Genomic DNA, 27,307 nt, shown 5'->3' with positions numbered 1-27,307 from the left:
GTCCAGGCTGAAATTAAAAAGTTTGTAGAATACTGAATTGTGCTCATATGCAACACACACACTGTCACAGTTCCTCCGTCAGTGGGTGGTCTCATAACCGCATGTAAGCAGTTTGCCGATTAGGCTCATCCAGTTTCTCTCAATTCTCACATATAGGTGGCATGTGACCACGTTTGCAAATCACATACATGCAGTTATGTGACCGTTCACCCACTGGGGAATTATAAGGGTAATTTCACACTAGGGGCTTTTTCACCGTTCTTTTTTGTGCATCAAGATCTGATCTCTTGGCAGGAAAGACGTTTCAGAAAAAAGGCCTGTTTTCCTTGGTTTTTCTAGCGTTTTTTACTGCGCTTTTGTCATTTTAGATTTGTCTCTTGTGCATGCTGATAAAGTTTAGTGCTAAAAAAAAAGTCCTATTCTATAGATTCAGGTTTTGGCCCAAAAAAACACAGCAAAACCTGATACCTTGCGTTTTCAGTGTTTTGTTCACCAAATATTCATGTCAATGGGTGGAAAATTCTGAAAAAACGCTGAGAGAAGTGACATGCTCTATTGTGCAAAAAAAAAAATGCAAACATAATGCTGAGGACAAACAAATCAAGATGTGTGCATGAGATTTATGAAATCTCAGACTTTCCTTTTACTGTAAAATGTAGATGAAAATTTGCATAAAAAAGCATTAAAAAACACTGAAAAAAATGCCTAGTGTGAACATACCCTAGCAGTGTACACATTGCACACTGTCATGATTCTGTAGACATTTCATTTCAGCTCAGGAATTCCCTGTAAGCGATTGTACAGTCAGGTTTTTAAAAAGAAAACTAATATGATATCTAAGTCAGTACAGGACTGCCATTTTTTCACTACTGCATTGTTGCTTGACTCCTCTAACTCAGCTCCATTAGGACAGAGTTGTGAGCTGTGACTACAGGGAAAGCGAAGTAGTCAGACACACTCCATATTATTACTGCTCTGGGCTACTGCTCATCCCTTCCCTGGAAGCTTGGTCACCACTGACTGCTGACTGCTTTATATCAGCAGAATACTATCACAAGCTCACCCGGAGGTCAGTGCTTGTGTAGGGGGTATGATATATTACGTTTATACCTTTGCCTTTCGCTTTCGTTCCGGTGCCGTATATTATCAGTGTTTGCATATTTGTTAACATATGATGGTACTGCTACACGATTTAGTGTATTACCACTCCTATACAATGGTATTGCTACACTGTTATGTGTATTACTGTGTCTTGCTTAATGTATATATGTGTAATGCTATACTGTTGTAATGCTGCTAGATATAGTGCATAGGGTAAGTGCAGTTACTCAAGTTTGCCCACTAGATGGAGTACCTTAGAATAGTGTACATAGTAATAGAAAGGAGTTCCACATAGTTAGGTACTAGTTAATGTAGGAGGGGTCAGCTGCAGCTAAGAGAGGACTTCCTCATTGGAGGAGAAGGGCCAGGGCACCCAAACAGTCCACACGGGCTTGGCTGCCCATGACAATAGCAGCAACCATGGAACGCTTATTAAGAGAGAAGCCCAGTCATCCTTAGCTTCGGGCCGGAATAGCAGAGGCCAGTACAGCAGCGCGAAAGAAGAAACAAGACAGAAGCAGTGACGGGACGGGGGCACAGGTAGCTCCATGATGTGGCAGCTTATAGCTTGGCAGGGATACGCTGGAGTGCTCGGCCATGATTGCTGCCCTGGTGATGCCCCTTACACCTGAGAGCTGATTTTAATAAAAGGGGAGAATGATGATAAAGCACATGCTGCAAGATGGGCAGCAAGGTGGCTCAGTGGTTAGCACTATAGCCTTGCAGTGCTAGGTTCCCATTAAAGGTGTTATCAGGAATAATTTTTTTCTTTTCATGGACTTAAGAACTTACAGGCAGGTAGTGGTTAACTACCTGTCTGTTGTGCCTGTGCCAATCTACACCGGCTCTGAGCAGTCACGGATGGGTCCTGACTGTGATTCTCCAGCTTCCGGTGACATCGGGTTGACAGAGCAGCTGCTTCTTTTTCGCTCTGCTGCCTGGGTGTGACTGCCAATGTCCTTTTGATTGACCAGCCACTGCCTAACTACATGAAGCCGGTAGTCAATCAGCATAACGTGGCCAGTCACGCCCTGTTAACAGGACAAACCTGGAAGAAGAAGATCTGAAGAGGAAAAACTTAAAATGAAGATGCCGATTTTTTTATTATTTAAAAAATAGAGAGACATGGAATGTGATGGGGAGAGAAACATGGAATGTGATGGGGGAGAGACATGGAATGTAAAGAGTGAGAGACATGGAATGTGATGGGGAGAGAGACAATGAATGTGATGGGGAGAGACATGGAATGTAATGGGGGAGACATGGAATGTGATGGGGAGAGACATGGAATGTGTTGGGGGAGACATGGAATGTGATGGGGAGAGACATGGAATGTGATAGGGAGAAAGACATGAAATGTGATGGTGAGAGACATGGAATGTGATGGGGGAGAGACATGGAATGTGATGGGGAGAGACATGGAATGTGATGGGGAGAGACATGGAATGTGATGGGGAGAGACATGGAATGTGATGTGGAGAGATACATGGAATGTGATGTGGAGAGAGACATGGAATGTGATGGGGAGAGTCAAGGAAGGTGATTGGGAAAGAGACATGGAATGTGATGTTGAGAGAGACATGGAATGTGATGGGGAGAGTCAAGGAAGGTGATTGGGAAAGAGACATGGAATGTGATGTTGAGAGAGACATGGAATGTGATGGGGAGAAACATGGAATAGAGGGGGTGAGAGCCATGGAATGTGATGGGAGGAGACATGGAATGTGATGGGGATGAAAGACATGTTCTCATATTCCATGTTTCCCCCCTTATATTTTTGCCTCTGTACAAAAGCACCATGCCTGATGCTGACGCCGCCGCAGGCCTGATGCTGAGGCTGCCGCAGCCCTAATGCTCACAAATGGATCAAGTCATCGCCCCTCTCCTGTCCACACTGCTCCTCCAGACCACGCTGCTCCTCTGATCCCTCACTGCTCCTCCGATCCACGCTGATCCACCGTCCACAGCGCTCCCATGGTCTATTCTGCTTGTTGCTCCTAGGAGCACGTGTAGATCACAGTGCAATCACCAACAAAATGCCACAGCACTGTGATTCTAGTCTTTATTCTGAATTGAGCACTATATAGGGCCATTATAATGTATGGTGCACTTTGTGGGGCGCTTTATACTGTGGAGCACTATATGGGGTCCATTGTGCTACATGGAAGGCAATATGGGGCCCATTGTATTATATGGAGGACTATATGGGAATCTAGGGGGATCAATAGGACAAATATTACTGTGTAAAGGCTGCATAGTTATGAAGTATGCTTTTCTGTGACCCCACTGAATATTTAATACGTAACCCGCTCCGTCCACTTCTTTGAAAGCAGTGGTGTAATGTGTGAACCCACTCTGTTTACTTCTATGGTAGCAGTAATGTAGTGGACACAGCGGGGTCACATATTACACCACTGCTCCCATAGAAGTGGACGGAGCAGTGTCACACATTGCACCACTGCTCTGATAGAAGTGGACGGAGATAGGCCACACATTAATTGCCCGCCTTACCCCCTCCAAAAAATAATATTTAGTGGGGTCACACATTTCACTACTGCTCCCTTAGAAATGTGTGACCCTGCTCTGTCCACTTCTATGGATGCAGTGGTGTAATGTGTGACCCTGCTCAGTCCAATTCTATGGGAGCAGTGATGTAATGCGTGACCCTATTACGTCCACTTATATGAGAGCAGTAGTGTAATGTGTGACTCTGCTCTGTCCACTTCTATGAGAACAGTGTTGTAATGTGTGACAACCGCTTTCTCTACTTGTATGGGAGCAGTGGTGTAATGTATCTACTTCTGTCTACTTCTATGGAAGTAGTAATATAGTGGATGGAGCGAGGTCTCACATTACATCACTGGTCCCATAGAAGTGGACGGAGAGGGGTCAGTGTATCTAATCCCATTCTGTGTGATACACTCCACTGAGCCCAATATCTAATCCCATCATGTGATAAACTACAATTGGTTATCTAATCCCCGTGTGTGTTACTCTACACGTATCTAATTGCACAAGTGATACACCTCACGTATCTAACCCCAGCTTGTGATACAGGGAGCATGCACTAACTAACAGAGTCGGTGCTGCCGGCCGGCCCTGGTGAAAGTGTACTTGTCAGTATCACTCTGCAGTCACCAACAAAATAGCTCCTCACTGTGATCCTAAACTTCATCCTCTGTTATTCCTTAGCAAACACCCAGAAGGGGAGGAGAGGAGACGTCACACATGTGACCAGACCCCGCTCACATTTACTGCAGTTGTAATGTGAGCTAGTTATACACTAGGTTTTCATGGCAAATTTCAGCAGCTGCTCCCCCTAGTGTTTAAAAGTGGAAATTGTTGAAAATGTTTTTTTTTAAGTCACCTTTCCTTTAACATTTTTATATACACTGGCTGTGTTACATCATTGATATCCTTAAAAAGCTGAGAACATACAGAAATCTATGTGGTTAAAGTTTGCTTATTTTTAATTCATTGTTAAGAATGGAAGTTTTATATACTGACCCCTTCCATTACTGAAGTATTGATATTATTTGTATATATTGCAGCCTGAATATAGTAAGATTTATTTATGCTAATATTTGATTTTATTCCATGTTACATATTATGCGTTGTTCAATTTATTGGTCTTATTTTAATATGAACAACAAATTTAAGCGACCCAAGAATCAACTTCACACATTTCTCCGGAGTTATCCTTTCGCTTAACTTCCATTTGACAGGTCTTCTTGTTGAGAACTGCTGCACAATTTACTGGATCTTTTAAAACTGGTCTTGCATACCTGAAAGAAAGCAAAGATACATTCGCGTTAAACTATATTAGTCTAAATGGGCAGAACACCAAAGTAAAAAAGAAAGTTGGACAAATTATCACAAAGCACGATGGGAAGAAGTAGGGGCGAGAAGAGTGGAGCGCCCGCTAGGACCGTGGGGTACTCGGTACCGTGTCTGGTGGTACTTAATGGGGTGGTCACAGTGGCAGTGACCCGGTCCATGTCCCTGGGAGTCCAGTTAAAGGGGATGTGAATAAAAGTGGAAATAAAGTCTTTAACGGATAATTCGTGATGCCACCTGTGGTGTTCGGCCAGGATGGCCGACGCTGCTTAAAGGGACCGCTGGGGCTAATGGTAATGCCGCTTGGATTGTTCTGCTCCCCACAGGTGGAGCGGGGCCCCAGGACTGAGGGTGCCATTAGGAAGGTGTTGCATGTAATTGTTACCTGATTAGGGAATCCCTCCTTGCATCCAGGGATGACATCACCCCCCCTTCCCCGTGAGGAAGGCAATGCCATTGTGGCAACTGGACTTCTGGGGTGCCACAAGAGCTCCCTATTCTCTACAGAAAACATACAGGTTATAAACACCATCGGACATGTTCAAAATGACGTGCAACCTTTTTACCCAACTTTCCATGCTATTCAGAGGTAGACACTGAGAGAAGGAGCTGCCATGCAAGAAGTGTGTATGGGTCCCCTCATATAGGGATTTATTGGTTTTGGTAACCTTTCTTCCCAGGTCAGTTTTGTTCGAAAAATAAATGGTGTTTCTGGTGTCTGTTATTGTTTGCAGTGCTGACATCACATTGAGCTCAGAGCCACTCAGCTTGTTGTCAACTTACTAGAGCCAAATGCTACCTAGCGCACTAATTGAGGCCCCGGTATTTCAGTTCCCACAATGAACTTTTGTTGAGTTTTTCACGCTGCAGAATTTCTGCACCTATTATTAAATTTAGGTTACTTGCATTTGGTTACTGATGTGGTGCAAGGTACCAGAGCTCACATAAAATTGCAACTGCTACACTGCCTATAGACAATCCAGCCATGAGACATAAGTGACTTAGGCCATGTTCACACTAGCAGTATTTGGTCAGTATTTTACAACAGTATTTGTAAGCCAAAATCAGGTGAGGAAAAGTCAGAGAAAAAGTATAATAGAAACACGTAACCACTTCTGAATTTTTGACCCAGTCCTGATTTTGGCTTACAAATATTGATGTGAAATGCTGACCAAATACTGCCAGTCTGACCGTAGCCCTAAAGAAGTTGTCCACTGCTTGGACAACTCTTCTCATTCCCTTCACTTGACCCCCATAAAATAATAAAGCCTATACTCCCCTCCCGTGCTGGCGCCATTCCCGTGGTGTCAGCACTCGCTCTCTCTGGGGCTCCAGTGCTGTTGTTGTGAAACGTGGTTCCCGGCGCCCAATCAGCGCTGGCGTCACTATCCCCGCCTCCTGTCAAATTGAGCATAGAGAGGAAGTCCGAGATTAGCTGCAGCCCAGACATCCTCTTCCTGTTCCATTTGTCCGAAGGCGGGGACAGTGACGCTACCACTGATCGGGCGCTGGCGTCACATCTCACAACAAAAGCACAAGAGCCCCAGGAGAGCGAGTGCCAACACTGTGACAACTGTTCCAGCATGGGATGTGATCATAGGCTTTATTATTTTGTGGAGGCCAAACATTTTGTTCAAGAAGGGGTTGTGCTAGTAGTGGACAACCCCTTTAAGGGGATATTCCCATCTCTTAGATCCTATCCTAATATGTAGTAGGTGTAATAATAATAATAATAATAATATTAGCAAATACCTCCAATTTGAAATGTAGTATACAGTGGGTACAGACAGTATTCAGACCCCTTTAAATTGTTCACTCTTTGTTTCATTGCAGCCATTTGGTAAATTCAAAAAAGTTCATTTTTTTCTCATTAATGTACACTCTGCACCCTATCTTGACTGAGAAAAAACAGAATTGTAGTAATTTTTACAAATTTATTAAAAAAGAAAAAACGAAATATCACATAAGTATTCAGACCCTTTGCTCAGACACTCATATTTAAGTCACATGCTGTCCATTTCCTTGTGATCCTCCTTGAGATGGTTCTACTCCTTCATTGGAGTCCAGCTATGTTTAATTAAACTGATAGGACTTGATTTGGAAAGGCGCACACCTGTCTATATAAGACTTCACAGCTCACAGTGCATGTCAGACCAAATGAGAATCACGAGGTCAAAGGAACTGGCCAAGGAGCTCAAAGACAGAATTGTGGCAAGGCACAGATCTGGACAAGGTTACAAAAGAATTTCTGTAGTACTCAAGGTTCCTAAGAGCACAGTGGCCTCCATTGTCCTTAAATGGAAGCAGTTTGGGACCACCATAAGTCTTCCTAGTCCTGGCCGTCCAGCCAAACTGAGCAATCATAGGAGAAGAGCCTTGGTGAGAGAGGTAAAGAAGAACCCCAAGATTACTGTGGCTGAGCTCCAGAGATGCAGTAGGGAGATGGGAGAAAGTTCCACAAAGTTAACTATCACTGCAGCTCTCCACCAGTCGGGCCTTTATGGCAGAGTGGCCCGACGGAAGCCTTTCCTCAGTGCAAGACATATGAAAGCTTGCATAGAGTTTGCTAAAAGAACACATGAAGGACTCCCAGACTATGAGATATAAGATTCTCTGGTCTGATGAGACGAAGATAGACCTTTTTTGTGATAATTCTAAGCAGTATGTGTGGAGAAAACCAGGCACTGCTCATCACCTGCCCAATACAATTTCATCAGTGAAGCATGGTGGTGGCAGCATCTTTCTATGGAGGTGTTTTTCAGCTACAGGGACAGGACGACTGGTTGTCATTGAAGGAAACATGAATGCAGCCAAGTACAGAGATATCCTGGATGAAAACCTCTTCCAGAGTGCTCTGGACCTCAGACTTGGCTGAAGGTTCACCTTCCAACAAGACAATGACCCTAAGCACTCAGCTAAAATAACAAAGGAGTGGCTTCAGAACAACTCTGTGATCATTCGTGACAGGCCCACCCAGAGCCCTGACCTAAACCAAATTAAGCATCTCTGGAGAGACCTGAAAATGGCTGTCCACCAACGTTCACCATCCAACCTGACGGAACAGGAGAGGATCTGCAAGGAAGAATGGCAGAGGATCCCCAAATCCAGGTGTGAAAAACTTGTTGCATCATTCCCAAGAAGACTCATGGCTGCACTAGCTCAAAAGGTGCTTCTACTCAATACCGAGCAAAGGGTCTGAATACTTATGACCATGTGATATTTCAGTTTTTCTTTTTTAATACATTTGCAAAAATTTCTAAATTTCAGGTTTTTTCAGTCACGATGGGGTGCAGAGTGTACATTAATGAGAAAAAAAGTCAACTATTTTGAATTTTCCTAATGGCTGAAATAAAACAAAGAGTGAAAAATTTAAAGGGGTCTGAATACTTTCCGTACCCACTGTAGTTCTCTTGATTCGCTATGGCACTTACACCATCTTCAGGGCATTGCAGTAGCTTAGATATCTATGGATACAACCAGTCATATAGTGACAATTAGTTGTTACCGGTCATAACCATGGATACCTAAGTTACTTCAATGCCCTGCACATGAGGTAAGCGACATAGCGAATATTGGGATAGGAGCTTGGAGATGGGAATACCCCCTTAATGGGTGAAAAAAGAATAAAAAAAACTGCTTAAGACCTCACTCAGACGTCCATGATTTTTCTTGTATGTAAAAATGCAGAACGTTGTTCATCAATGTTTTGGCTCTAATTTTCAGCAGTGTTTGTTCAGTGTGTCAGGTTTTAAAATCAGAGATTTTTACAGATGAAAAAATAAATTACTAAATTAATAAAATAAATATAAAACTTCTCCATTGTAATTTATTTAGCCATCCATGTGCTGTCTGTGATTTTCATGGATCTATAGACTTGTATGGATCAGTTTTATACATGATTCAGATTAAAAAAAAAGACATAACCTTGATTTTATACGGACCACTTGGTCTGCAAAAAATACGGACATGTGGACAGCCCCATCGACTTTAACGAGAGCTTGTACTACCCATGAAAATCACACACAGAACAAATCCATGAATCACGGATGGCTGAATGAGGCTATAGGATATATTAGGGCCCTTACAAACTGCCTTATATAGAATGAAATATGGAGGTAATGAATGTGACTTCTGCTATTTCTCTATTACTGCATTTTCTATCATAAGCCGTATTACTCTTAATTATAGAGCATTGTTTCTAGGGTAGAATACAATACTGTTCTGTAATACAGCTGTATAAAAGCCAGATCTGTCATAAAAAATAATGTTTTTGCAATGTTTGCAGTTTGCCTGCTCACTAAAGACTGATAAATCCTGGTCTTAATTGGGGTCTTTTGAAAAAACCTAAATTAACAGAAATTACCATATGGAACCCTTGACATTTCTAGTTAAGCTATTGGTGGTATTTTACTTGTAACTGGTGGGATGAATGTAAAATAAAATATGGCCTTACTGCTAAACAAAGGTTAAAGAGGTCGTCCTCTACTTCTTCATTGATGATCTATCCTTGCGGAGCGGTCTGTCTTCTGATAATGGCTGCGGCAGGGCATTACACATCTGCCTTTGTGATTTGAATAGGAGGCGGGTATGTAGTACCATGTAATGGCCACTTTCAGAAGACTGAGCAGCTCTTCAAGTATTTGTGGCTGTTGGCGGGTGGGGGGGGGGCTGGCTGTCGGACCCCGGTCGATCAGACATTGATGACTTATCCTAAAGATAGGTCATCAATGAAAAAGTAGTGGACAACCTCTTTAAATTAACAATAAATACTTACTTAGTGCAGCAACTTATGCATTCGGCATCACATTTGCATGTAGTGCAATCACTTCCCTCCCACTCTTCTCCCAGAGTATGAAAATCACCATCCTTCCAGCAACCTGAAAAATGATGCATCATAGTGTAATCTCCTTGTGTTAATGCAGTTGTGCTCAAATGTTTACATACCCCGGCAGAATTTTTGCTTTCTTTGCATTTTTTCAGAGAATGTAAATGATAACACCAAAACCTTTTCTCCACTCATTTTCAGTGGTTGGGTGAAGCCATTTATTGTCAAACTACTGTGTTTTCTCTTTTTAAATCATAATGACAACCCAAAATATCTACATGACCCTGATCAAAAGTTCACATACCCTGGTGGTTTTGGCCTGATAAGGTCTCTTTCACGCTTCCGTCTTTCAGCTCCCGTCACAATCCGTCGATTTTTGAGAATGCAGGATCCTGCGAAAAAATTTGCAGGATCCTGCATTTTCTCATAGACTTGTATTAGCGACGGATTGTGACGGATGGTCATCCGTTTGATCCATCGTGCACTGGATCCTGCGTAAAAAAAACGGTCCGTCGGGCAGAGAAAACGTTCAGAGGAACATTTTTTCCTGCACGTCGGAAAATCGGTCAGCGACACATCCTGCGCTGCCCGTCACTGGCTACAATGGAAGCCTATGGGCGCAGGATGTGTCGCTGACTGTGAAAAGCAGGAATCCAGCGACGGGTCACATCTTTTCAAACTGAGCATGTGTGGAAGAATTTCCCGTCAGGGAAATTCTCTCTCGCTTGCTCTCTTTCTCTTTTTACTATTGATGCTGCCTATGCAGCATCAATAGTAACAAGATATAATGTTAAAAATAATAAAAAAAATAAAAAATCGCAGTATTCTCACCTACCAACGTCCCGCGCAGCGATGCTCCCAGCAGCTAGCGTTCCTATAAATACATTGCAAAATCTCGCGAGAAGTCGCGGTCTTGCGAGACCGCGAGTTCTTGTGAGACCGTGAGTTCTCGCGAGATTTCGCAATGTATTACTAGGAACGCTAGCTGCCGGGAGCATCACTGCACAGGACGTCGGTAGGTGAGAATATTGCGATTTTTAATTTTTTTAACCTGGTTTGTGTTGTGTATGCGTTTTCGCAGCGGAAAACCACTGCAAAGACGCATACACAACAGGTGCACATAGCCTCGACGGGTCCGTCAGAAAGACGGGCCCAGTGCACATGTTTTCCACAATCTGCACAGGATCCGTCATTTCAACGTCTTGATGGATCCTGTGCAGATTTGGAAGACGGAAGTGTGAAAGATGCCTAACACGCACAGAAGTTTGAATGGCTACTAAAGGTAACATCCTCACCTGTGACCTGTGACAAATGCCAGGAAAATTGTTCGGGATGCAAAGTTGGTATCACTAAAGATGAGCTAGTTGGACCTTTTTTGGCTGAAAATCAACTTCCCAGCCTATTGTCAGTTATTAGAAGACACTTTCTTCAAGCAGTCGTACAGGAAAATGCCTGCATCTTTCAAGAAAACCATGATTTGTATGCAGGACAATGCTCTATCACATGCATTAAAGTCCATAGGGGCATTAGAGGTTAAAAAAGATAATGACATGGCCCATCCCTCACCTGACCTAAATCCTTTTGAGAAATTGTGGGCCCTTTGTAAAGGGACTCTGTAAGCACAGGATAACTGTTCAAATAGGTGCTCGATGCTCCATGGCCGGGCCAATCATTTATATACACCTTCCCACCTGATTGTTTTCCATATACCTCTGCCCTTCTTTGGCTCTATTAAGCAAAAAAGAGAGGGTGAAGGTTGAGGGACAACAAGCAGGTGGGAAGGTGTTTCTAAATTACTAGATGGTGGCCAGATTCTAACGTATCGGGTATTCTAGAATATGTAGGTAGTATATAGCACAGGCTACGTACTATATTGCACAGTGACGTAGTATGTAACACAACCGACATAATATATAACATAGCTACGTAGTATATAACAGAGCTACGTACTATGTAACACAGCGTATGTAGTACATAGCAGATCTAGGTAGTATATAACACAGCCACATAGTAATAACATAGCCACGTAGTGTATTGCACAGCTACGTAGTGTATTGCACAGGCACGTAGTATATTGGTCAGCCACGTAGTATATAACAGCCACGTAGTATATTGTAGAGCCACGTAGTATATTGCACAGGCACGTAGTATATTGCACAGCCACGTAGTATATAACACAGTCACGTAGTGTATTGCACAGCTACGTAGTGTATTGCACAGCTATGTAGTATATTGGTCAGCGACGTAGTATATAGCAGAGCCACGAAGTATATAATATAGCCACGTAGTATATTGTAGAGCCACGTAGTATATTGCACAGGCACGTAGTATATTGCACAGCCATGTAGTATATAACACAGTCACATAGTGTATTGCACAGCTACGTAGTGTATTGCACAGCTATGCAGTATATTGGTCAGCAACGTAGTATATAGCAGAGCCACGTAGTATATAACATAGCCACGTAGTATATTGTAGAGGCACGTAGTATATTGCACAGCCACGTAATATATAACAGAGCCACGTAGTATATTGCACAGTCGACTGTTATGACCTGGTGGTTACGGAGTGGTACTGAGATGACCTGGTGGGTAAAACCATGGACAAGCTCAGAGGAGGTGGCAGCTCTACAGACAGTGTAACGCCGCTGGGTTTATACCTTGTTTCTTCGGCGTTACTTTTGCATGTCTCTGCTTTAACCCTTGGTCCTCTCCCACTAATGTGCAGGGATACTGTTGTCTGTTACCTGTATGGATGCTGCTCAGTTCCCTGCCACCGCTGCGTAGCTGTACATGTGCTGTGATGACTTTGCTCTGCTGCATGGCCACTTGCATGTGCGGTCCCTGGCTGCTGCTTGGAAGCTAGCCACGGCTTGCGAGGTCCTCTGCAGCTGGTGCATGGCTTTCCGCCCGTGTCCAGGCTAGCAGTGTCCTGTGCTGTCAGTACTATAATGGTTTCTGTTTGTGCTTAGGGTGCGCGCGGCCACACCTACCCTGCTTTTATCAGGGTTTGAGTGTGCACTGTCATGATTCTCAATGGCGAGAGAACATAGCCCAGCATATATGAGAACTAGCTCTTGGAAGATGGAAACTATACTGACCATGAACTAAACCTGCCGCACAACTAGAAGTGGCCGGGTAGCATGCCTACGTTTTTTTATCCCTAGATGCCCAGCGCCAGCCGGAGAACTACCTAATCCTAGCAGAGGAAAAGACAGTCCTGGCTCACCTCTAGATAAATTTTCCCCAATGGTAGACAGAGGCCCCCACATATATTGGCGGTGATTTTAGATGAAATGACAAACGTAGTATGAAAATAGGTTTAGCAAAAATCGAGGTCCGCTTACTAGATAGCAAGAAGACAGAAAGGGCACTTTCATGGTCAGCAGAAAACCCTATCAAAACACCATCCAGAAATTACTTTAAGACTCTAGCATTAACTCATAACACCAGAGTGGCAATTTCCGCTCACAAGAGCTTTCCAGACACAGTAACGAAACAGCAGCTGTGAACAGGAACAAAATGCAAAAACACACAAGGACAAAAGTCCAACTTAGCTGGGAGTAGTCTAGTAGCAGGAACATGCACAGAAAGGCTTCTGATTACATTGTTGACCGGCAAGAAACTGACAGAGGAGCAAGGTTATATAGCGACTCCCACATCCTGATAGGAGCAGGTGAACAGAGGGGATGATGCACACAAGTACAATTCCACAAGTGGCCACCGGGGGAGCCCAGAATCCAATTTCACAACAGTACCCCCCCCTCAAGGAGGGGGCACCGAACCCTCACCAGAACCACCAGGGCGATCAGGATGAGCCCTATGAAAGGCACGGACAAGATCGGAGGCATGAACATCAGAGGCAGTGACCCAAGAATTATCCTCCTGACCGTATCCCTTCCATTTGACCAGATACTGGAGTTTCCGTCTGGAAACACGAGAGTCCAAGATCTTTTCCACAACGTACTCCAACTCACCCTCAACCAACACCGGAGCAGGAGGCTCAACGGAAGGCACAGCCGGTACCTCATACCTGCGCAACAATGACCGATGAAAAACATTATGAATCGAAAAGGATGCAGGGAGGTCCAAACGGAAGGACACAGGGTTAAGAATCTCCAATATCTTGTACGGGCCGATGAACCGAGGCTTAAACTTAGGAGAAGAAACCCTCATAGGGACAAAACGAGAAGACAACCACACCAAGTCCCCAACACAAAGCCGAGGACCAACACGACGACGGCGGTTGGCAAAAAGCTGAGTCTTCTCCTGGGACAACTTCAAATTGTCCACCACCTGCCCCCAAATCTGATGCAACCTCTCCACCACAGCATCCACTCCAGGACAATCCGAAGATTCCACTTGACCGGAGGAAAATCGAGGATGAAACCCCGAATTACAGAAAAACGGGGACACCAAGGTGGCAGAGCTGGCCCGATTATTGAGGGCGAACTCCGCCAAAGGCAAAAAAGCAACCCAATCATCCTGATCCGCAGACACAAAACACCTCAAATATGTCTCCAAGGTCTGATTAGTCCGCTCGGTCTGGCCATTAGTCTGAGGATGGAAAGCAGACGAAAAAGACAAATCTATGCCCATCCTAGCACAGAATGCCCGCCAAAATCTAGACACGAATTGGGTCCCTCTGTCAGAAATGATATTCTCCGGAATACCATGCAAACGAACAACATTTTGAAAAAACAGAGGAACCAACTCGGAAGAAGAAGGCAACTTAGGCAAGGGAACCAGATGGACCATCTTAGAGAAACGGTCACACACCACCCAGATGACAGACATCTTATGAGAAACAGGCAGATCCGAAATAAAATCCATCGAGATGTGCGTCCAAGGCCTCTTCGGGATAGGCAAGGGTAACAACAATCCACTAGCCCGAGAACAACAAGGCTTGGCCCGAGCACAAACGTCACAAGACTGCACAAAGCCTCGCACATCTCGTGACAGGGAAGGCCACCAGAAGGACCTTGCCACCAAATCCCTGGTACCAAAGATTCCAGGATGACCTGCCAACGCAGAAGAATGAACCTCAGAGATGACTCTACTGGTCCAATCATCAGGAACAAACAGTCTACCAGGTGGGCAACGATCAGGTCTATCCGCCTGAAACTCCTGCAAGGCCCGCCGCAGGTCTGGAGAAACGGCAGACAATATCACTCCATCTTTAAGGATACCTGTGGGCTCAGAATTACCAGGGGAGTCAGGCTCAAAACTCCTAGAAAGGGCATCCGCCTTAACATTCTTAGAACCCGGTAGGTAAGACACCACAAAATTAAACCGAGAGAAAAACAACGACCAGCGCGCCTGTCTAGGATTCAGGCGCCTGGCCGACTCAAGGTAAATTAAATTTTTGTGGTCAGTCAATACCACCACCTGATGTCTGGCCCCCTCAAGCCAGTGACGCCACTCCTCAAAAGCCCACTTCATGGCCAAAAGCTCCCGATTCCCAATATCATAATTCCGCTCGGCGGGCGAAAATTTACGGGAAAAAAAAGCACAAGGTCTCATCACGGAGCAGTCGGAACTTCTCTGCGACAACACCGCCCCAGCTCCGATTTCAGAAGCGTCGACCTCAACCTGAAAAGGAAGAGCAACATCAGGCTGACGCAACACTGGGGCGGAAGAAAAGCGGCGCTTGAGCTCCCGAAAGGCCTCCACAGCATCAGGGGACCAATCAGCAACATCAGCACCCTTCTTAGTCAAATCAGTCAATGGTTTTACAACATCAGAAAAACCAGCAATAAATCGACGATAAAAGTTAGCAAAGCCCAAAAATTTCTGAAGACTCTTAAGAGAAGAGGGTTGCGTCCAATCACCAATAGCCTGAACCTTGACAGGATCCATCTCGATGGAAGAGGGGGAAAAAATGTATCCCAAGAAGGAAATCTTTTGAACCCCAAAAACACACTTAGAACCCTTCACACACAAGGAATTAGACCGCAAAACCTGAAAAACCCTCCTGACCTGCTGGACATGAGAGTCCCAGTCATCCGAAAAAATCAGAATATCATCCAGATACACAATCATAAATTTGTCCAAATAATCGCGGAAAATGTCATGCATAAAGGACTGGAAGACTGAAGGGGCATTTGAAAGACCAAAAGGCATCACCAAATACTCAAAATGGCCCTCGGGCGTATTAAATGCGGTTTTCCACTCATCCCCCTGCTTGATTCGCACCAAATTATACGCCCCACGGAGATCAATCTTAGAGAACCACTTGGCCCCCTTTATACGAGCAAACAAATCAGTAAGCAGTGGTAACGGATATTGATATTTAACCGTGATTTTATTCAAAAGTCGATAATCAATACACGGCCTCAAAGAGCCGTCTTTCTTAGACACAAAGAAAAAACCGGCTCCTAAGGGAGATGACGAAGGACGAATATGTCCCTTTTCCAAGGACTCCTTTATATATTCTCGCATAGCCGCGTGTTCAGGCACAGACAGATTAAATAAACGACCCTTAGGGTATTTACTACCCGGAATCAAGTCTATGGCACAATCGCACTCCCGGTGCGGAGGTAGTGAACCAACCTTGGGTTCTTCAAAAACGTCACGAAAGTCAGACAAGAATTCAGGAATCTCAGAGGGAATAGATGATGAAATGGAAACCAAAGGTACGTCCCCATGAGTTCCTTTACATCCCCAGCTTAACACAGACATAGCTCTCCAGTCGAGGACTGGGTTATGAGATTGCAGCCATGGCAATCCCAGCACCAAAACATCATGTAGATTATACAGCACCAGAAAGCGAATAACCTCCTGGTGATCCGGATTAACACGCATAGTCACTTGTGTCCAGTATTGTGGTTTATTACTAGCCAATGGGGTGGAGTCAATCCCTTTCAGAGGTATCGGAGCCTCCAATGGCTCCAAATCATACCCACAGCGTTTGGCAAAGGACCAATCCATAAGACTCAAAGCAGCGCCAGAGTCGACATAGGCGTCCGCGGTAATAGATGACAAAGAACAAATCAGGGTCACAGATAGAATAAACTTAGACTGTAAAGTGCTAATTGAAACAGACTTGTCAGGCTTCTTAGTACGCTTAAAGCATGCTGATATAACATGAGTTGAATCACCACAATAGAAGCACAACCCATTTTTTCGTCTAAAATTCTGCCGCTCGCTTCTGGACAGAATTCTATCACATTGCATATTTTCTGGCGTTTTCTCAGTAGACACCGCCAAATGGTGCACAGGTTTGCGCTCCCGCAGACGCCTATCGATCTGAATAGCCATCGTCATGGACTCATTCAGACTCGCAGGCACAGGGAACCCCACCATAACATCCTTAATGGCATCAGAGAGACCTTCTCTGAAAATCGCCGCCAGGGCGCACTCATTCCACTGAGTAAGCACAGACCATTTGCGGAATTTTTGGCAGTATATTTCAGCTTCATCTTGCCCCTGAGACAAGGACATCAAGGCCTTTTCCGCCTGAAGCTCTAAATGAGGTTCCTCATAAAGCAACCCCAAGGCCAGAAAAAACGCATCCACATTGAGCAACGCAGGATCCCCTGGTGCCAATGCAAAAGCCCAGTCTTGAGGGTCGCCCCGGAGCAAGGAAATTACAATCCTGACCTGCTGTGCAGGGTCTTCGGCAGAGCGAGACTTCAGGGACAAAAACAATTTGCAATTATTTTTAAAATTTTGAAAGTGAGATCTATTCCCCGAGAAGAATTCAGGCAAAGGAATTCTAGGCTCAGACATAGGTGCATGAACAACAAAATCTTGCAAATTTTGTACCTTTGTGGTGAGATTATTCAAACCTGTAGCTACACTCTGAAGATCCATTTGAAACAGGTGAACACAGAGCCATTCAAGGATAAGAAGGAGAGAAAGAGAGGAAGGCTGCAGTATAGGCAGACTAGCAAGTGATTCAATTAAGAGCACACTCAGAACTAGAGGAAAAAAAAAAAAAAAAAAAAAAAAAAAAATTGTAGCAGACTTCTTTTTTCTCTCCTTTCTCAGCCAGTAATTTAACCCTTTTTTTTGGGCCGGTCAAACTGTCATGATTCTCAATGGCGAGAGAACATAGCCCAGCATATATGAGAACTAGCTCTTGGAAGATGGAAACTATACTGACCATGAACTAAACCTGCCGCACAACTAGAAGTGGCCGGGTAGCATGCCTACGTTTTTTTATCCCTAGATGCCCAGCGCCAGCCGGAGAACTACCTAATCCTAGCAGAGGAAAAGACAGTCCTGGCTCACCTCTAGAGAAATTTTCCCCAATGGCAGACAGAGGCCCCCACATATATTGGCGGTGATTTTAGATGAAATGACAAACGTAGTATGAAAATAGGTTTAGCAAAAATCGAGGTCCGCTTACTAGATAGCAAGAAGACAGAAAGGGCACTTTCATGGTCAGCAGAAAACCCTATCAAAACACCATCCAGAAATTACTTTAAGACTCTAGCATTAACTCATAACACCAGAGTGGCAATTTCCGCTCACAAGAGCTTTCCAGACACAGTAACGAAACAGCAGCTGTGAACAGGAACAAAATGCAAAAACACACAAGGACAAAAGTCCAACTTAGCTGGGAGTAGTCTAGTAGCAGGAACATGCACAGAAAGGCTTCTGATTACATTGTTGACCGGCAAGAAACTGACAGAGGAGCAAGGTTATATAGCGACTCCCACATCCTGATAGGAGCAGGTGAACAGAGGGGATGATGCACACAAGTACAATTCCACAAGTGGCCACCGGGGGAGCCCAGAATCCAATTTCACAACAGTGCACCTGTGTTGCTTCCTCAGCCTATTGCTGAGGAGCAGCTCCTATATAAACTTCCTCTTTGCTGCTGGGCGGGGCCAGAGCATTGCATTGTGTTTCTGTGTCTTGCCTTGTGAGGTATCCAGCTCCCTTTCTGTCTGCAGTATGTTCTGGGAGAGCTGATACCTGTCTCTCGCCTGTTCTGGGGGCAGAGTACCCAGACCCGCCTATCCTGGAGGCTGTATATCCAGATCTGTTTGTGTCTTGTTTACCCGCCTGTTCTGGGGGCAGAGTACCCAGATCCGCCTATCCTGGAGGCTGCATATCCAGTACCTGTTCCTGTCTGAACCTGCCTGTGTTATGTTTCTGAAGTCCTATTGTGTCTGACACCCCGCACCCAGTGACTGAACTTTTCGGGCTCATCATTTAAAGATGGAGTTCGGTGTTCTTGCTGAGCTCTTACTATTCTGTGCTCAGCCTTCCATGCGGTGCTAACCCTGTCTGGTCCAGTTCCAGTCCAGCGGAGCTAGCACCATCACGCTTGAGTTCCTTCCTAGGTCTGATGCCCGGAGCCTGACGGCCATAGTTACGAACCTGATGACCTCCGCTACCTGGTCCTGTGCCATCCGTGTCCCAGCCGATGACCTGGGCTGCCATGCCAGTGTCCCAGATGTCTTTCCGGTATTCCTGATGTCCAGCCTGTGTCTGATGTCCTTCCGGTGTCCGATGTCCTGATTCCTGGGCTGCCACGCCAGTGTCCCAGCCGATGACCTGGGCTGCCACACCAGTGTCCCAGATGTCTTTCCGGTATTCCCGATGTCCTTTCCTTGTCCGATGTCCTGATTCCTGGGCTGCCACGCCAGTGTCCCAGCCGATGACCTGGGCTGCCACGCCAGTGTCCCAGATGTCTTTCCGGTATTCCCGATGTCCTTTCCTTGTCCGATGTCCTGATTCCCTGGGCTGCCACGCCAGTGTCCCAGCCGATGACCTGGGCTGCCACGCCAGTGTCCCAGATGTCCTGCCTGTGTCCAGATTTCCTGCCTGTGTCCTGAGGTCCACCCTGAGATGATGTCCTTCTGGGATCGGTGTCTGATGTTCTCCTGCTGAGCCTGTGCTACGCCCGAGGCCTGAGAGAGAGGCCGTCCTAGTATGCCCATGCCAGATGATCCTGGACTGCATCAACCCGTGATGACTCCTGCCATCGTCAGACGTCCATCTAAGCCTGTGGTCCTGATGTCCTGCCTGTGATCCTGATGTCCTGTCTTTGATCCTGATGTCCCGCCTGTGATCCTGATGTCCTGCCTGTGATCCTGATGTCCTGAGGTTCACCCAGTGATGACGTCCTTCTGGGATCGGTGTCTGATGTTCTCCTGCTGAGCCTGTGCTACGCCTGAGGCCTGAGAGAGAGGCCGTCCTAGTATGCCCGTGCCAGATGAACCTGGACTGCATCAACCCGTGATGACTCCTGCCATCGTCTGACGTCGTGTACCCTTCCTTGACATGTTGAATCGGGATCCTGACATCATTATGTTTAGTTATGTACTGTGCTGTCATTTAAGTAAACTTTGTTTCTTCATACCTGAAGTTGTGCGGTGTAGTCTAGTTCTGCATATCGACATCTTGTTCACATGCTCAGCTGCCACAGCCCCTGCTCGCTGCCCTTTCCTAGTCTGGGTAGGTCCAGGTTACTCTTTGTGGTCCAGTGGGTCCACATTGCGTTCCTTTTTGGGACGCTCGCCCACGTCGTCATGGTCTGGCGACGTGGAGGTGTCGGCTCGGCCACGTTTGCGGTCGCAGCCGTAGCAGACAGTAATCACCAATATGACCTAGTGATTACGGAGCAGCACTGAAATGACCTAGTGGGTAAAACAAATAATGTACTAGCTCTGAGGAGGTGGTAACTTTACTGACCACAATCCCTACTCCTAACACCAACACTAGAAATAGCTGTGGAGCGTTCCTATCTCTGCCTAGACGCCTCTTCACAGCCTAAGAACTAGCTACCCCTGAAGATGGAAACGGAAAACTATCTCGCCTCAGAGAAACCCCCAAAGGAAAGATAGCCCCCCACAAATATTGACGGTGAGTGAAGAGGGAAATGACAAACTCAGAAATGAAACTAGATTTTAGCAAAGGAGGCCAATACTATCTAAATAGACAGAGAAAGAAAAGGCTACAGTGTGGTCAGTATAAAAACTAAATGTCCACGCAGAGTTTACAAAAATAACCTCCACACCGACTCACGGTGTGGAGGGGCAAATCTGCAACCCCAGAGCTTCCAACTAGCCGGAATATTTCATGATGACAAGCTGGACAAAAGAGACATAACTTAAACTGAACAATAGGTCATAGGCAGGGAAACACCCAAAAACTAGCAGAACTTATCTTAAGCTGAAATGGACTGGCCAACAGAGAACTTCCAGGAAAGGACTGAATCCACAGGAAGGAACATTGACAGCTGGCATCCACTACAGCCCAAAGCCCAGTTAAATAACAAAGCCAGGGAACCGATTAGTGAAAGCAGCTGCTAAGTTCCACTTGAAACCACCAGAGGGAGCCCAAGAGCAGAACTCCCAAAAATACCATTTGCAACCACAGGATGGAGCCCAAGAACGGAACTCACAACAGTCGACGTAGTATGTAACAGAACCAACACAGCCACCTAGTATATTGCACAGCTACGTAGTATATAACACAGAGCACGTAGTATATTGCACAGCTACGTAGTATATTGGACAGTCACGTTGTATATTGCACAGTTACGTTGTATATTGCCCAGCTACATAGTATATAGCACAGAGATGTAGTATATAATAGAGCCCATGCAGTATGTAACACAGCCCACGTAGTATATAGCAATGTGGGCACTATATGCGTGGTTAAAAAACACTTAAAATAAAAAATAAACATATACTCACCTTCCGAAGGCCCCTTGAAGTCCTGGCGCCTGTGTGCGGTACACGCGGTAGCTTCCGGTCCCAGGGTTGGTATGAGCGCAGGACCTGTGATGACGTTGCTGTCACTTGACCGTGACATCATGGCAGGTCCTTCTCGCATAGCATCCTATTCACCGGTACCTGCCGCTTGCACTGCCGAGGACAGCGCGTGACGTCGGAAGGTGAGAATAACCTTTTTTTATTATTATTATTTGTAACATTAGATCTTTTTACTATTGATGCTGCATACGCAGCATCAATAGTAAAAAGTTGGTCACACAGGGTTAATAGCTGCGTTAACGGAGTGCGTTACACCACAGCATAACGCGGTCCGTTAACGCTGCCATTAACCCTGTGTGAGCGCTGACTGGAGGGGAGTATGGAGCGGGCACTGACTGCGGGGAGGAAGGAGCAGCCATTTTGCTGCCGGACTGTGCCCGTCGCTGATTGGTCATGGCTGTTTTGCCGCGACCAATCAGCGACTTGGGATTTCCATTACAGACAGACAGACAGACAAAAAGACAGACAGACAGACAGAAAGACGGACGTGACCCTTAGACAATTATATAGTAGATTGGCCCTGCTGTGATGTATCGAGCGTCTGTACTTGGATTGAACAGTCGTTTTGTGCTGCTAGACTCCCTTTCAAGAGGAAATTTACAGCGTACGAAACAAGTCCACCCCTCTGAACACTGTCTGGGAGGCTGTGGTTGGTGCTGCCCAAAAAGTTGATCATCAACAGATTAACCCCTTTTCAACTTTGGGCGTACTAGTACGCCGATGTTGGACTCCCCCTATTTGGTGTGGGTGCTGAGCCCGCACCTGTCTGGGCACATGACAGCTGATTAATACAGCTGACGTGCCCTCAACAGCCGCAGGTGGAATTGTGATCCACCTGCAGCTGTTAACTAGTTAAATGCCGCTGTCAATTTCTCACGTTTACCGAAAGTGCACTGTAAATCCCTCCCATTGGTGACCCCGTCACATGATCATGGGTCACCGATGGGCTGGCATGACAACCAGAGGTCTGAAGCAGTGAGCATTTCTGCTACACACAGGCGATCTGATCATCGCCTGTCTGTAGCAGAGGTGATCAAAGTACTGCAGCTTCTAGTCTCCCCCCTCTTCGCCCCATTGAAAATAAAACAATAAAAAATTCAAATATTTACATATTCGGTATCGCCGCGTTCAGAATCGCGTGATCTATCAATATATAAAAAGAATTAACCCGATTGCTAAACGGCGTAACAAGAAAAAAATTTTGGGTTGCTGCTACATTGCAATAAAATACAATAATGGGCAATCAAAAGATCGTATCCACACTAAAATGGTATCAATAAAAACATCTCCTCGGCGCGCAAAAAATACTTGCCACTCACCACTTAAATAAAAAAGAACCTAGACATGTTTGGTGTCCATGAGCTTGTAATGACCTGGAGAATCATAATGGCAGGGCAGTTTAAGCATTTAGTGAACATGGTTAAAAAAAAAATAAACAAAAAAACAACAACCGTGGAATTGCATTTTTTTTTTGCAATTTCACCACACTTGGAATTTTTTCCCATTTTCCAGTACACGATATGTTAAAACCAGTGCTGTGGTTCAAAAGTACAACTTATCCCACAAAACACAGGTTCTCACATGGCCATATTTACCAAAAAATAAAAAAAGTATGGCTCTGGGAAGAAGGGGAGCAAAAAACGAAAACACAAAAACGGAAATAACCTCTGGTCGTGAAGGGGTTAAGAAACTGACAGACTCCATAGATGTAAGGCTTATGGCTGTTACTGAAAAGAAGGGCGGCTCATAGTGGTCACTGATATTTTTTTTATAAGTGTCAGAAAAGTATTTTGGGGCATTTTGAGTCGTTTGGTTATTATTCTCACTGTAACAGATGTAAATAAATTATTGAGATGGTAAAATTCATGGTTTTCATAATTTACATTGCATAATAATTCTGCACACTGATAGTTTTACAATAATTCTGCACACATAGATATTCTCCTAAGAAAGACAAATCCTCGCTTCCACTTTTTTAAATATTCAGATTTGTTAACTTTTTGGATCAACTGACAGCTCTGTAGTTGTCCAGCAATAAAATTAATCACCAAAAATATAAATTGCTAAATTGTGTGCACAGTGTACAGCCCATATACCTAAAGTGAAGACATAGTGCCACAGAGCACATCTACTGCAGTGTCACATAACGAATTGCTCCTATAATGATGAACATACCATAGTACCATATGACATAATGCCAATCTGCGATGATGCATTTACAGGGGAATCATTGTCATCCATTGCTTCTTTTTTTTCATGACAAACAAACAATTGCTTAAAACCACATTGGAAAGGCTATTTTCACGTGAAGTGTTTTTAGCTGCCTTTTTTTTATTATGTAAACTAAAAGCTGTGAGATTTAAAAATTGTATGCACGCACTTGTTTTGTTTTCCTGACTGAATTTGAGAACGGCATCGTTTTTGAATTTTATAGCAAATTTTTCACTCATAGAAAGCAAAGAGAAAATGAAAAAATGCTGCAAAAAATGTAACATCGGTTTTGCTGTGTTTTTGGTGAATAAAAATAACTATTAAACACATATTATAGACAAAGCACACATCTAATCCGCACCCAAAAATTGCTGCTAAAAACGCAACAAAAATGCTGAAAAATGGGCACAGCATTTTTACTGCCAAGAGAGCAAGATTTGGCTGCAGAAAAGAATGTAAACCCTTTGTTGTTAAATAATGCACAGGTCAATGAATTCAATTTTTTGTTGTAATTTTTTAAATAAATTTTGGGAATTACAAATCATGTTATTTTACGAGGATCTTAAAATTACATGATCTATGAATCACATGCCTTGTAATAATTAGAATGCAATAAAACTATAAATACGAAAACATTTACATAACAAAATTTTTTTTTTAGACAAATGTGGGTATTTTGTACATGTGATTTTTGCACTAAAAACCCGAAGATAAAAACGTATAGTACAATTATGTTTATAAAAATGAAAACCAAGCAGAAGATATTTCACAACTCACCGTTTTTGTTTTGTTCATATATTGAGTGTGCATGAACATTGTGAGCAACTTTCCCATTTTGTTCCGTCATGCACTGAGCACTACATAAAGATATCATAATCGCCACCACCAAAATGTGCAGCAAGGACGCCTGTGGATAGTAAAATGTGCTCAGGTTATGCTTAATACTGATGATTGACCTTGCTGCCAATAGACTTTTACTAACCCCTATCCCAGCATTATTAGATTTGCTGAATTTAGGAGGAGACGTACAGTATCAGCCCCAATTCATCATTGCTGTTTTTCTAGTTTCTTGGAGTAATCTCCTCCTTTTTAGTGGCTTTAGTATTTGCACCATATTCTCTACGTTTTATACCATTTTTTAAATTGGCTTACTTTTTTAAGTCTTTTTGGATTTTTCCTCTCCAACTTTACTAATCCAGATGTTTGAGAGATACATGAATTGTGATTTTTACCAAATGTCTCATTTGTTTTGTGCGAATCTCACCATATTTACTGCCTGAAGTAAGGTTACAAGCAAAAGTTTTCAATTTGACGCCTTTTTAGACAACATGCGTCTTCTTCAAGGATTTGCGATTTTTTACTAATATTGTTAATTATGTATTACGGTATTAATTATTTATTAATTATTCTATTAATATATTGAAATTTCAGTGAAATATGGACATTTAGCCATTGATGGTTTCTTATGTTCCTATGATGTTGAGGTTTAGTGATCTATGGATACATTATTATATTAATTGCTCCTCTCCTGCTCCGTTTGTTTTCCTGTTGAGTCTGTTTCTTGGTGTCATGTTCCAATGATTTTAAAAAAATTGTTTCAATAAATAATTAAACTTTATTTGTAGTCGTGTTTCATATTTATAGGTTATATATTCAGAGTGCATGACACTAATTAATTTTTGATTGTGTTAAAATTCTTATACTCTTTTTTACCTGTATGCCTCTGCTACAAAATTACTGGGAAACTGATGTAGTAGAAGAACTTTGATGCATTTAAGTGCTGGAACCCCCACCCATCAATATTTCTGCACTCTATTTATGTTCTCACGGGGTCTTTCAATCCAGTCCCCTAATTCTCTGCTTGTGTTCCATTCACAGTCAGGGCAGAGTTTTTGCTTATCTTCCATTCAATTTATAAAATACTATTGGTCTACTGCAATATACATAATTATCATATTATACTGGCTAAATGTTACAAAAAACATACATTGGAAAATACTCATGTGATAATAGAGCATCAGATCAGACTTACCATCGTACTGCCCATATTACTGCTAAGCTTAATGGCCAGATATTCTTGTGGCTTCGTTAATTTATATACTGGCTGTTGGCCATGTGACTCTATTCAATAATGTTATGCAAACACAGTACTATTTACGATCTGCATTTTGGCAGCTAAATGAGTATGTACAGAGAGATTTAACTTAGTAAATGAGTTTCCGATACGGTCAGTTGCTGTAATATCTCTATAACTGACACTGAGTGTCAGTGTAAATAGTAGGTAGAAGGACTGTATCAGGCAAATCAGTTATCAGCCTGTAGCTGTATGAATTGTGTGATGCAGCACAGATTTAGCCTAAGCAATACTCATATATATTAACTATTAATGGTATATATAAAGAATTACACACATTTTAGTCATCTAAGTTTTAGCTCTTATTAGATCCTTCACTATCATTAGACACTGGGATTTTATTGCAGCCTGTATTCCTGAATCAGAGGCGTAACTAAGGGTACAACTCAGGGGGAGGACGAAACATCTGTGGGGCCCCTAACCGGTAGTCCTGATTACAACTATGCTTGTGGACCCTAAAAATTGATACAGATGACCCTGCTGTTATTAAAAAAACTCTACACAAAGACCAACACTGATATTACCAACTAATGGTGACTGTACAGTGGTAGATACCAGTTCTGCAGAACATATAAGAGATCATAGTACAGTTACAGTATATATAGTGACTTACCGCTGACGTTCTTTCTGATGCAATTGTTCACTTTTCACGTCTTTTTCATGTCGCTCAGACCGACAAGACTACTCCTCCAACCAGGACTCAGCTTCAGAGATTACATTTGAAACATTTGACTTCTCACGTTTTATGCACCGTCTCCATCTATTCCCAACCTGCACAAACTCCTCATCCTACTGTCACCTCAATACTGAACTACTGCCATATGTGTCCCTATTACTGCACCTGCTGTGTAGTACAAAAACAGTGTTCCTCTACTGCCCCTCATAATAATGCCCCATGTGCACTTTTGACAGTACCCTGAGCACCCTTATAACAAAAATGGTTCTTAAGTGTCCACTTAACATTTAATAATGTCCCCTGAATCCCCTCATGCACAGTATGATGGACCCACAGCTCCCTTATACACAATATGATGGTCCACTGCTACCATGTACACAGCATGATGCCCTTACACCTCCCTTATACACTGTAAGGTGAGCCCACAGCTCCTTTATATGCAGTATGATGAGCCCACAGCTCCCATACACAGAGCATGATGGTTCTACAGCTCCCCTATACACAGTAAGACGAGCCCACAGCTCCCCTATACACAGTATGATGGGCCCACAGCTCCCATACACAGAGCATAATGGTCTACACACTGTATCATGGCCCCCACACTATATAATGGCCCCCACAGTAGCAACTACACTGTATAATAGCCCCCACAGTAGCATCCACACTGTTTAATGGTCCCCACAGTAGCCCCACACTATATAATGGCCCTCAAAGTAGAACCCACACTCTGAAGGTAACCAAAGTAGCCACCAAACTGTGCAATGGCCCCCACATTAGCTCCCACACTGT

The 27,307-nt window shown here is 43.9% G+C and overlaps 1 protein-coding gene across 1 annotated transcript; it reads right to left on the bottom strand.

The window, feature by feature from the left end:
* Window positions 1-4,549: 4,549 nt before the first annotated feature.
* LOC143768474 (beta-microseminoprotein-like) lies at window positions 4,550-25,771 on the bottom strand. Its single transcript, XM_077257156.1, has 4 exons — window positions 25,741-25,771; window positions 24,486-24,615; window positions 9,713-9,815; window positions 4,550-4,886 (listed from the first exon to the last, which is right to left on the bottom strand). Exons 1-4 carry the CDS (start codon window positions 25,753-25,755, stop codon window positions 4,757-4,759), a joined length of 378 nt encoding a protein of 125 aa, XP_077113271.1. The 5' UTR covers window positions 25,756-25,771; the 3' UTR covers window positions 4,550-4,756.
* Window positions 25,772-27,307: the final 1,536 nt, after the last annotated feature.

Source organism: Ranitomeya variabilis, chromosome 4 (genome assembly GCF_051348905.1).
Source record: "Ranitomeya variabilis isolate aRanVar5 chromosome 4, aRanVar5.hap1, whole genome shotgun sequence".
In the NCBI taxonomy this organism is placed as follows: Eukaryota; Metazoa; Chordata; class Amphibia; order Anura; family Dendrobatidae; genus Ranitomeya; species Ranitomeya variabilis.
Note: the sequence above shows the minus strand (reverse complement) of the source record. Positions and strands in the feature narration are given on the sequence as shown.